This window comes from Panthera tigris, chromosome A1, assembly GCF_018350195.1.
Source record: "Panthera tigris isolate Pti1 chromosome A1, P.tigris_Pti1_mat1.1, whole genome shotgun sequence".
In the NCBI taxonomy this organism is placed as follows: Eukaryota; Metazoa; Chordata; class Mammalia; order Carnivora; family Felidae; genus Panthera; species Panthera tigris.
In genome coordinates, this window is record NC_056660.1 from 66,788,518 (window position 1) to 66,800,833 (window position 12,316).

At 42.1% G+C, this 12,316-nt stretch overlaps 1 protein-coding gene and 1 pseudogene across 1 annotated transcript in view; one reads left to right on the plus strand and one right to left on the minus strand.

The window, feature by feature from the left end:
• The first annotated feature begins 2,987 nt into the window (after positions 1–2,987).
• Positions 2,988–12,316, plus strand: part of DNAJC3 (DnaJ heat shock protein family (Hsp40) member C3) — an 88,663-nt gene continuing 79,334 nt past the window's right edge. Inside the window, exon 1 of the mRNA XM_042979413.1 lies at positions 2,988–3,198. Within this exon, the coding sequence (XP_042835347.1) occupies positions 3,117–3,198 (82 nt within the window). The 5' untranslated portion in view covers positions 2,988–3,116. The remainder of the gene's footprint in view (positions 3,199–12,316) is intronic.
• LOC122236717 lies at positions 9,498–10,393 on the minus strand (annotated as a pseudogene).

The following is a 12,316-nucleotide window of genomic DNA, read 5'->3' on the forward strand; positions in this document are numbered from 1 at the left end:
GAACTGTTTTTGATTATATAAGTTAGGAAGGTCCGTGTAACAAGATTTTGTGTGAACATGTTTTCAGTCCTCTTAACTATATATCTAGGAGTGGAATTGCTGGGTCATATGGTAAGTCGACATTTAACATTTTGATGTTTGTTTTCTAAAGTGGCTGTGCCATTTTACATTCTCAGTAACAATATGTGAAAATCCCCATTTCTCCATATCCTCACCAACTCTTGGTTATAGCCATTCTATCAAGTATGAAGTGGTACCTCATTGTGGTTTTGAATTGCATTTCCCTAATGGCTAATGATTTGGACTATCTTTTTATGTACATATTGACCATTTACATATATTCTTTTGAAAAATGCCTATTCAGATTCTTTGCGTATTCAATTGGGTTGTCTTTTTATTCTTGAGTTGTAAAAGGATATATATATATATATATATATATATATATATATACACACACACATACTTTTTTTTTGGATACAATTCCCTTATCAAATCTACAATTTGCATTTTTTTCTTCCATCTTGTGTATTGTCTTTTCATTTTCTTGGTGTCCTTTGAAGCACAAAAAATCTAAGTTTTTATGAAATCCACTTTAATTATTCCTCTGTGCTTGTGTTTTTGGTGTTGTATCTAAGAACCCTTTACTTAACCCAAGAACATGGAGATTAACTACTATCTTCTTTTATGAGTTTTATAGATTTTATACTTTATGGTCTAAGTAGGGAAGGGGTCCAACTCCATTCTTCTGCACATGGGTCATTTGTTGAAGTGACTACCTTTGCCCCATTGAATTGTCTTGGCATCTTTGTTGAAATCACCTGGCCACAAAAGGAAGTTCATCATACCATGTAGACAGCTTTATAATTGATACGTTATTTCCTTTATTGTCCATTTTGACATTATCTGTCCTTTAATTATTGTGTTTATAAGATTAAATGCAATTGTTTCTATGCTTGGAGTTACATGTAAGGATATAATTTAGATATGAGATAGATATTAATATCTATAAGTATATTAGATTTAAATATTTAGATATCTAGATATTCATTTATATAAATCTATAGACATGAAATCTGGTAAAAATAAAGTCCTTATGATTTGTTATCATATTTTCACAAGAAACCTTTATAAAGACATTGACTATTAGAATTCACTTTAGAAAGTTTGTTTTGAAGAGTTTACCCATTGTATGTAAAACATTTTATCACTAATTCCATATAATCAAAAATCAGAAGGCATAGAACTGTACCAATTTTTACATTTTTTTATTGAGCTATAATTGACATACATTGTATTAGTTGTAGGTGTACCATGATTTGATATGTGCACATAGTACAAAATGATTACAGGTTTAGTTACTATCCATCACTATAGTTACAATTTTTTTCTTGTGATGAGAACTTTTAACATCTGCTTTCTTAGCAACTTTCACATATACAATACAGTATTGTTACTTTTTCAAATTCAGTATTATTAACTATACTCTCCATGTTGTACATTATATTCACAGGACTTATCTTGTAACTGGATGTTTGAAACTTTTGACCACCTTTGACAACCACCAATTTGTTCTCTGTATCTGAGTTTTTTAGATTCCACATACAAGATCATATAGTATTTATTTTTCTTTGACTTCTTTCACTTAGCATAATGCTCACAAGGTCCACCCTTGTTGTTGCAAATGGCAGGATTTCCTTTTTTATGCCTAAATAATACTCATGCAGGCATGCCACATTTTCTTTATCCATTAATTCATCTGTTAATGGTGCTTAGATTGTTTCCATGTCTTGGCTATTGTAAGTAGTGGTGCAATGAACATGGGGTGGCCACAGAGCTGTTTAAAAAAATCGATATTAATTCATTCCAACTGTCCAAAGATTCATCTATTTATTATCAGTATTACATGAACGTTTTATTTATTTAATACTCAGTTGTATACTTATTGGTAAAGTAATAAGTTTATGCTTGGCAATAAACACAGAACAGCATTACTGTTTCACTCCACCTAAAACATCACTGATGTACAGCTTGCGAGCTGGATTGTGTTGGGGACGCCAGAGAAAGTGGCTTTGAACAAAACTTAACGCTAAAGCGAGTAACTTGAATCTTGTTCAACTTCCTATCTCTCTTGTTGAGTTTCCTTTGATGAGGACATGATGCAAGATCCTTTCTAACAGGTCTCCCCCCTCACCCCCCTTATGGTTGACGTTGGCTACACTCTCCAGACCCCCTTGCTCTCTTAGCAGCTGTGCCTCCCTGGTTGTTTCTTCACAGAATCTTTCAGAATTGTTCTCTTTTCTGGGCACGCTGGTCCGCTGGCCAGTGGTGGGGAGGGGGTTCCCGGGCTTCCAAACCATTCTCGCGGGCCTCGGGTCACTAACGTATTTCTGCCCGGCTGTCCCCGAAATGCTCCGGGCCCCATCAGCTCACCCTCCTCTACCGAGCCTGGGCCTCTGGCCGTTTCTCGAGCACTCTTCAGTGGAGTCTGTACTCGGCTGGAGGTAGCAGGCTCTGAGAATCCTGCAGTTCGCCGGTCCATTCCGAGACCTCCACTCCAGGCGCTCGGACTTCCTGGGACCTGGCTTGGCCTCTCATTGCGGGCGCGGCGGCTTCACCTAGCTTGCCAAACAGCACACCGGAAAACCTCCTCCTCGCTAACCTCCGGCTCCAGGAGCGACCCTAAAAGGCTTCCGCGGCCTGCGCATGCGGACTCGGCGGCCGCCACACAGCCAGCCCGGCCGCCTCCCTCCCGCCGGCCGCGGCGGTGTGGAGCTCCCTGACAGCTCCACGACCAGCGGACGCTGCCTCGTCTCGTGCCTCCACGTTGTCCTATCAGAGACGGGGCGGGGCGGCGGCCCCCGCAGCCTATCAGCGCGAACCACGATCCCGGCGAGCCCGGTAGGCGCGGGTCCAGGAAGAAGGCGATTGGGCGGCGGCGGCGCTCGGGGCGTAGCGTCGCCCGGACCCCGCCCACCGCTGCCTTCCTCTGCTGGGCGCCAGCTGCCGCTTAGGCCTGAGCGAGAGCCGACGGCGGGCGGGCGCAGCTGCACCCTGAGCGCTGGCGGGGCTGGTGGGCCCCGCACCCTCTCTCCTCCTTACTGCCCGCGCCCTTGGACATGGTGGCCCCCGGCTCTGTGACCAGCCGGCTGGGCTCGGTGTTCCCCTTCCTGTTGGTCCTGGTGGACCTGCAGTACGAAGGTGAGTCCTTCCCTGCTCTGGCCGGGGGAGCGGGCGCCCGGGCCAAGCCCCCTGGCGCTTCCCCGCCTGCGTCCCGGCGCGAGTCTTCCGGCGGTCGGGGCCGCGGGGCGGGCGCCGGGGACTCCGCGCGGACCGGCTGGGCCTGAGCCCGCCCCGGGGCGGGGGCCGGCGCTGGGTTCCGGGTTTGTCCGGGGACGGGGTGGTGGGACCGGCGGGCCGCCGGGCGGGGACGGCGGGTTTGGAGGGAGGAGCGGGACCGAAGGGGGCCGAGGGGGTCTAGGGGAGCGGGGCATCCGGCAGCGACTTCGGGAGTGTCCTGGGACGCGGAGTCTGGAGCAGCCGTCGGGCCCCGGCCTCGCTTGGACCCTCGCTTGGCGCCTGGAGACACTTGGTCAGTGGTGCTGGGAGGAGGCAGTAAAGGTGGCCAAAGGGGAGGCTTCTTTCGTTTTGGAGTTCCGGGGGGAGGGAGCAGTGTGTCCGGCCGCGTGAAGCGGTGGGGGGGACAGTGTTGACCGTAAAAAGTTGAGTAACCATCGCACTCCTGTACTCTGCGGTGGATAGAAGTTGTTTGGTTGTTGCCGGTGCTGGAATTCAAGGTCCCGGAGGGCAAGGCACAAAGTTTGTGGTTTTACTATGCCCAGGATGGTGTCCTTCTACTTAGGGCTGGTTTTCCTTTTTCCGAGTTCTCTTGGGGGGGGGGGGGGGAAGGCCCCCTTAAAGGTGCAAACGCTTAAATTTCTCTTGGGTCCTACAGGTTGGAGTGTTGGTTACTCTAACAATAGCAAAAGTAGAGGGCTGTCCCATCCTAGAGGTCAGCGAGTGGAGTAAGAATTAAAGTTGAAGGTGCCAGTTGAACTAATGCTTCCAGCCTGGTGACTGTGACAAATAATTGGGCATAATGACCTATTACAGTCACTGATCTACTTTCATTCCTATGCAAAGGGCTAGTAGTCAAGGGGTCACACATTTCAGTATGAGACTTAATGTTAGATTTAGAGGAAGTGAGGAGCTGAGGTTGGGACTTGTTTATGGTAAAATCCCCTCAAAATTCTCAACGTCGTTAATGTTGTTCTCCTGGTGAACATATTCTTTTCTGAACCCCAAATCAGAACATAGAGCGTGACAGCACTGGGACAAAGAATTTGACATTCGTATTGCGCCAGTCTAGGAAGTTGAGATTTGAATGCCTGGACCACTTTTAATATGGGTCATGTACCTATTCCAGTTCTCTTGCATTTTCTAATGCTAACCCTCCCCCGCCCCAGTGTCACATTTATGTCCAGTTACTACTGGTGGTTTATTTTGACCACTTAAGAGAAAGTTGCCTATGTTCCATTTAATGCTTTTTTTTTTTTTTTTTTTTAATGAAAGTGCACACTTCTATGTGATTTTCTTTTCCTGCTAGCTTTTGGACTACCTTTTTGGAATTGCTGTTCTGTATATCATTCTGTAAGACTCTTTTTTTTTTTTTTAAGTTTATTTATTTATTTTGAGGGAGAGAGAGGCAGGGTAGAGAGAGAGGGGGAGAGAGAGAATCCCTAGCAGGCTCCACACTGTCAGTGCGGGCCTGACGTGGACTGAAACTCCTGAACTGTGAGATCTGAGTCACCCAGGTGCCCCTGGTTCTGTAGAACTCTTAATATTTCATTTCCCTCCTACAGTATTTTCCAGAAGGAAAACTTTGTTAGGGAGTTTTTCTGTATAGGAGCCATTGGTGACAGTTCTCAGAGGAAAGCCAGAGTGCTGTTTTTCAGGAGCATTGTCTGTATGAGGGTAACAGGGACTTGGTACAGGTGGCAGGGAAGAAAGGGAAAAGACGTTAAATTTATTAAAGGTCTGTGTGCCAGGCACCTTTCTATGAGTGATCTCTTATGGAGGTATTTGATACTATTCCTCCTTTACAGATGCATTTAATTAAGTGTAGCTATAAGGTCACAGAGCTGTTAAATCTAAGAGCCATAAGTTAAGCTCAGTTTTTCGACTCTGAAGTTCATCTTGTGTGCAGGCTGGAGGCAGAAGTTAAGTGGCTGACAGCATCATGTGGGCCCAAACATTTGTAACTGGTGGCAGCTGGGAAAAATCAGCATTTTGTTTGTTTTTTTTTGGCCACTGGCGGTAATGAACAGAAAGTTGATTTCCTGGCATGTTTAAAAGTGGTCCCCAAACTTGAGTGTGCATCAGAATCTGCCTGGAGGGCTTTTAAAAACTGAGTGCTGGGTTCCCCTACCAGTGTTTCTGATTCAGTAGGTCTGGGTGGGACCTGAAATTTTGCATTTCTAAAAAGAAATCACTGGTGAGAATCACTGGTCTAACAAGACATATAGAGGAGTAGATTAGGTGTCTGCCATGTACCAGACACTAAATTTGGTGATGAGGATATAAAGATAAGAAAGAACCTCTTACCTGAATTGGCAAACTGTTAGCTCCTGTTTTCCAAAATAAGTTGTGTTTGGTTTCAGTAACCTCAGAGTCCTTCAGGGGGATTTAAGTCTGAGGTTTGGAGGGAGAGGAACTGAAGGAGAAGGGTGTGAGAAGAGTGAGTGTGAAGCAACGAGAGCTGCATGTGACTGAGAGGGTCACCAGTAATTGGCTTAGTTGGCCTAGTTTCTTCCCTACTTAAAAATACTCGTCTTTGGTTTTTTCTAGGCTTTTCTGTTAATTGTAATCCAAAGAAAGAAACTATGTAGCAGTCTTATGAATTGAAAGATTACATCTCTTAGCACCCCCTTTTAAAAAGGCCCTTGAAAGAAGGAAGTCTAAAGCACTAGGTTAGGAGTAGAATTTTTGGAACAGAAAGAAAACTTTAGTAGTGTCTAGTATTCTCATGTTACAGATAACGTAGCTATTTTAATTCTTTGCTAATGGTTTGTTCTGTTTCAATGGGAGCACAGCCTGGGAACCAAACTTTCTTTTAACTCTTTTTCTTACTAACATGCTACTGGGACTCAATTTTTCTTTATTTCACTGAACTGACCTGACTAAACTGTTTATTTGGCCATAGGAAAAGAATAGTTGGAAAATTTTAAGTATAAGTGATATTGATAACTTCTATATTCGCCTAACCCACTGAAAGTATGTTTTGTCTTCTCTAAGATTTTCTGACATTATTTAAATTTGGAAAGAAAAAATAAAGCAGGGAAAATGAGTGACTTTAAGTAATATATATACATTAAGTATTTATTTTTATTTTTTTTAATGTTTATTTTTGAGAGAGAGAGAGAGAGCAAGAGCGTGAGCAGGGGAGGGGCAGAAAGAGGCAGACACAGAATCCAAAGCAGGCCCCAGGCTGTCAGCACAGAGCCTGACGCTGGCCTCCAACTCATGAGCTTCGAGATCATGATCTGAGGTGAAGTTGGACGCTTAACTGACTGAGCCACCCAGGCGCCCCTATACCAAGTATTTTAGCAGGTGGTCAGATAGCTTCTAGAATTATTTTAATGCAATATGCTGTAGTTAGTAGTGTAAAAGTTCCAATTTACCTGACTAGTTATCGTTTGCTGAACAAGAGCCTGAAATGTAGTTTTGATTCTGTGGGACAGGTTGTTCTCTGATGGGATTCTTTGTAGAAATTATTAGGCTTTATTTTCTCATATGAAGTGAATTAATTGTGGTTAAGTTGAATTTCTAGTGTCATGGTTTTCCTCTGATTAATGTCCAGCAGTTTATCTTTGTTCATATGGAAGTATCATGGGAACCCAGTCACCTGCTTTTTAGAACTAAGACATTTCAATTATAGATTTATTTTTCTTCCAAGATCTTTAGAAAGCTGTTTTTAAAAAATTTTGTTTATTTTTTGTTTTGTTTTGTAAATCGATGAGTTTGTGTCATTTGGAGTTCTGGATATGGGAAAGACTCATTTAATCAGTCAGCAGAGGCTTACACTGTAGTGCTTTCTGATGAGATACACATAGTGTGGAACTCACAGTTTTTGTCATTGAGCTTACCGACCACTTGGGGGTATAAGACATGCTTTGTAAAGCATATATATTCTTTTCCCTCCTTTCTCAGTTTAGATTTAGTGGTCCACCTTGTAGTTGCTCTATTGAAAACAGCCTTTAATTTCCTTGCTTCTGTATTATTTTGTCTTACTCACTTGGCAAAATTTGACACCTCTTCAGTCCAACTTGGCAGACTTGTTTGTTGTACCTCAGAGTTGAACATGGCTGGAGAAAAATGGAGATAACCTTGCTGACTGGTTTCATTTTAAGCACATAATCTCAATTTCAAATGCATATGCAATACTGCCAACATTCCTACAATTGCCTTGTGTGTCTGTTCTTGAAAATCTGCATTTCAAACCTTTTCTTTCCTTAAATCTCCAATGTAACCCTCCTTTCCTCCCTTCCTTTACCTCATTCTCTTAGAACGTGTCGTTGTTTGAGAAAATGAAGGCCATCACAGGGTAGTTTCCTTTTCTTTCTTCCACTAAAGGCACTAGTTTACGTGTATCTGTACCCAGTTTGCTACTTTTCTTATGTTAAAATGGATAAAGCATCTCTATTCCTGGCAAAATCCAATTCGTATACTTATGTCCTGGATTCCATTTTCTCTCATCTTCTGAAAGTATTGCTCCTATAGTTACCGTTTTTCTCCTGCGTCATCACTTTGTTCCTCTCTGTGGGATCCTTGACATCAGCACTCCCAAGATGCTGTAGTGTTTCCATCCTAAACTGTTCTTTGATGTAGTGTGTCCCTTCAGATACTGAACTGTATCTTTGCTTCTCTGGACAGCAGGACTTTGAAGAGTTGTGGATAGTCTCTATTTCTTCCTCTTCTGTTCTCTCTTCAACACGTTACTCCGCTGATAACTGCAAAGCCTTACATATCAGACTCTTATTTACTTACACCTATTTCGTCCTAATCTTCCCCTCATCGTTAGGCTCCCACCACACAACTTCTTTTACTTCCAAATGCCAACCTCATTTCTGACTGAGAGTCTTGATTCTTGCTGTTCCCACGGTTTGGAAAGCTTCATATGAGGTCTTCAAATGAACATTCGTATTTCAGAGAGGCCTGACATACTATGTTAAAAAGCATGCTCTCCTTCAGTTAATAGTCTCTGTTTACCTTTTTGAATTTTCTTCATAAAATTTCACATTGTCTGAATTACCTCGTTTACTTTTCTTGCCTGTTATCTCAAGAATATAAGCTTTGTGGAAAGAGCTCTTATCTCTGTACCTAAAACATGTTGAGATGAAGTAGATTAAATATTTTTTAAATTGGTGAGTGAAGTTGACTGAGCTTTTGTTTGTTCGTTTGTTTTTTGTTCTGTTTTGTTTTTGCAAGGACTCTTCATACTTATTTTCTACATTCCTTGAGCAGGGGATCACATCACAACATTTATACCTTCACAGTTAATTGAAGCAAAGACAGGCAATGTCCACTGAAATTGAGCAAACCTGATTACAATAGATTTTATTTTCCAAGTTCATCTAAGGAAGATTTCGGTGCAGACATTTAGTTCAGATGTATTACACAACTACTCAGCCTTTTTTCCTTTCATTTTGGCTGAACCACTTTTTAGGTCATAATGACTTTAGGGTTTCCAGCTCAGTGTATTTTTATTGAAACTCTTTTGTCATTGGTCCTTAGTTGACTATGGAATTGCTAAGATAATGCACTTTTTGCTCTTTCTGTGGCCAGTTTCCACTTTTTCTGTGTTTCTGCCATGAGACTTCTTTCAGACTCTGCCCCCCTCTTGCTTGCGTCTTGGATTCAGATCAGATCTTTTATGGACAGTATTTTGTCCTTTTTTTTTTTTTTTTTTTTTGGCCTCATGTGCCTTTGTAGAATGACCTTTGGGTTTTCCTCATCCCTAACATTTTTTTTCTTCCCTTTTAAAGATTTTATTTTTAAGTAATCTCTACACTCAATATGGGGCTTGAACCTGCAACTCCAAGGTCAAGAGTTCCATGCCGTACTTACTGAGCCAGCCAGAGGTCCCTCTCATCTCTCACGTTCTAAGTGCTCCAACCTGAATAGCCATCCTGGGCTTGCTTCTGGCCCTGTCACCTGGCCTTAGCTTGAACCTTAGTATCTTTGACCCTTGTTGTTGCCTTTTTTGTTCTTGTTCTTCAGTCTTGATTGTGATTCTCACCACATCATATTCTTTTTTTTTTTTAATTTTTTTTTAAACGTTTATTTTTGAGACAGAGACAGAGCATGAACGGGGGAGGGGCAGAGAGAGAGGGAGACACAGAATCCGAAGCAGGCTCCAGGCTCTGAGCCATCAGCCCAGAGCCCGACGCGGGGCTCGAACCCACGGACCGCGAGATCGTGACCTGAGCTGAAGTCGGACGCTTAACCGTCTGAACCACCCAGGTGCCCCACCACATCATATTCTTAACCCCTCAACTTTACATTTCTTAAAATTCTTTAATTTTGCTCTTCAAAATATGATGGATTTCAGTACTAACTTCATTGAAGGACTTAACTACTTACTCTACCTTTTTTCTTATGCTTCCTGTATATTTTGCTGACCTATGGTTATGCTCATCTAAGGAGGAACCTATTGTTTCATGCTGATTAGGCAATGGCATGATGTTTGGTTGCCTAATCAGAAAACAGGAGATAGCTTGTTACCACTGTCACTGTATGTGGCAAAGGAATAAAAAGTATCCATGGCTGAAAATAGGGTTGAGATACTACAAAAACAGCCATGATTTATAAATAATTTTTTCTTTTTACATATTAGTGTCTTTATGAATCTTTGGTAGCATCAGTTTGATTTGGTACTTGTTATCACATATTACATATTACACTAAGTATTTTGTTGTATGCTGCTGCCAGTGTATGTAAAGTATACATATTCTTGTGAAATAGAAATTTATGAAAATGCAGAGAGATGTTAAGGATTGACAAAAGTAGAATTTTAGTATGGCATATGTTTAGGGATAAGCTTTTCTATAGGCTTCAAATGTAGTGCTCCTTTGAATATTCACTGGTTCATGAAAAGTGGGTTAGAAAACCATCCACAGATTCATTTTTCTACCAAAAGGAACAGACCTTCTGGGGTCTGAAGGGATTCCTACTTGAAGTTACTGTAGTCAGCAGGGGATTGTGTTGAACCTTGTACAGACAGAATTGTTTCAAATCTGCAGCCGTTTGAGAAAACTTCACAAGCTTGCACTCCTGCTTCCAAGGGAGCTGTTGAACCCCCTGCTTCATAGCCACAACCAGTGGAGGAACCAGACATTGGATTTTATTATTATGATGAGTTGTGATACATTTAAGAAGGAAGATAGTTACATCAGTGAGTGAATATTGAGTGTCCACTGTGGGCAAGGTACTGGATTAGGTGATATAAAGAAGAAAAGATGGTTTCTTCTCTCAAACACGCTTTTTACCTGGGTTGGGTTCTCAGGGGTTGTGAGAGGCCAGCAAACTGTGAAGGTCAGTAATTGAGACAGTGGTATTGCAACTTAAACTCATGTACTTTTGGGTGTGGAGATGTCATAGGAGCACAGAACAGGCTTTCTCCCACCCACCCTCTCACTGCAGTAGTTAGGGGAGGTCTCACAAAGGAGCCAGCATGTGAGGACGGAATCCTATTGGGGTAGAAATATCCCAGGGGGCAAGTGGGAAAGTCCTTTTCATGGAACAGCAAGTGCAAAGGGATGTGGCATGAGAACACAGTCTCTTCAGGGAAGTACAACCAGTTCATGCTGATACAGGAGTGTAAAGTAAGAGGTGGAGGAGTGGTCATGATGAGACTGGACACACATCATGGGATCTGATCACGAAGGGTCTTGTTTGCCTTCAGAGCTGAAGGGGTTTATTTTTATTTTTGTTTTTTAAAAGTTTTTCTTTTCTTTTCTTTTCTTTTCTTTTCTTTTCTTTTCTTTTCTTTTCTTTTCTTTTCTTTTCTTTTCTTTTCTTTTCTTTTCTTTTCTTTTCTTTTCTTTTCTTTTCTTTTCTTTTCTTATTAAGTAAGCTTCATGCCCAGTGTGGAGCTCAACATGGGGCTTGAACTCATGACGCTGGGATCAAGAGTCAGCTGCTTAACTGACTGAGCCACCCAGACACCCCAGATCTGAAAGGGCTTAGATTGAACTTAGCCAGCGATGTGAAAATACCGCATCCTTTTTATTAGGAGTGCATTTTTGAGGGATCACTTTGGCAGCAGCATGGGGGGCTGGATTTGGAAGAAGGTGAGAGAAGATCCCAGTTAGAAGGCACACCACCTCTTGCAGAGAGAAAGGCGCCTATGCAACAACCTTTATGCTGTGGCAGGGTCTGTTAGGGAGACGTGACCAAGGTGCACTGAAGGCATAATCATTCTTTCTGGATGATTGGAGAGGGCCACAGAAAATTCTTGTAGAGGAGGTGGTATTTACTTATCACATTAAATAGAAATTATATTGGACAGAATTGTAACATAATAAAGATCTGAGTTTCATTTAGAAGGGACAGAGAAATGCTGGATACCTCTTATAATCCTAGAAGGTGAGAGAAATTTAGTTTGAAGAGTAACTTAACTTTTGGGGTGAGAGTAAGGCATAACTTTTTTGGAGGGTATATACCAAATTAGATTTATCTGAGGGAACAGTACAAATGAAATAACTTAAGTGGAAGTGTTGGTATAGTTTACAGAAAAGTTAAAGGTAACCTCAGCGTGCATGCTTATCTTTGGTGACCAGGGAAGTCAACCTCATGACTATGTGAAGCCAGCCTAAGGCTTAGCTGTCATTGTTACTTGTCTCCCAGGATGTGCTTATCAAAGAGATACTCTGCCATACCAATTCTGGGGCCCCCATTTTTTGATGGATTTCACCTGCTCATTCAGGTAATAAATGTCAGTGAAGTCACATAAGTAGGGGTCATTTTTGTCAGTGACCAGTTTGTGCAGTATTGTGCATTCAGTAGTGACAGATTTATGCGTTTTTCCAAGGTAACACTTGCACACTCTATTGCCTTCAGTCAGCTCTCTCACTTACTATGGTTTAGTTTCTTGATATCCTGAAAGATTTGAGATTTGGTCACCTGGTTGGTTCTGCAGCTTCCTCAGTATCTTAGCATGTGTCCTCTCTTGAGATTGGAGAAGAAAATATCTGACAAAGTTCTTCAAAGCCACACCATTGAGGTCAAAGTAGTAAGGCATGGAGGCAGAAGTAGGTAG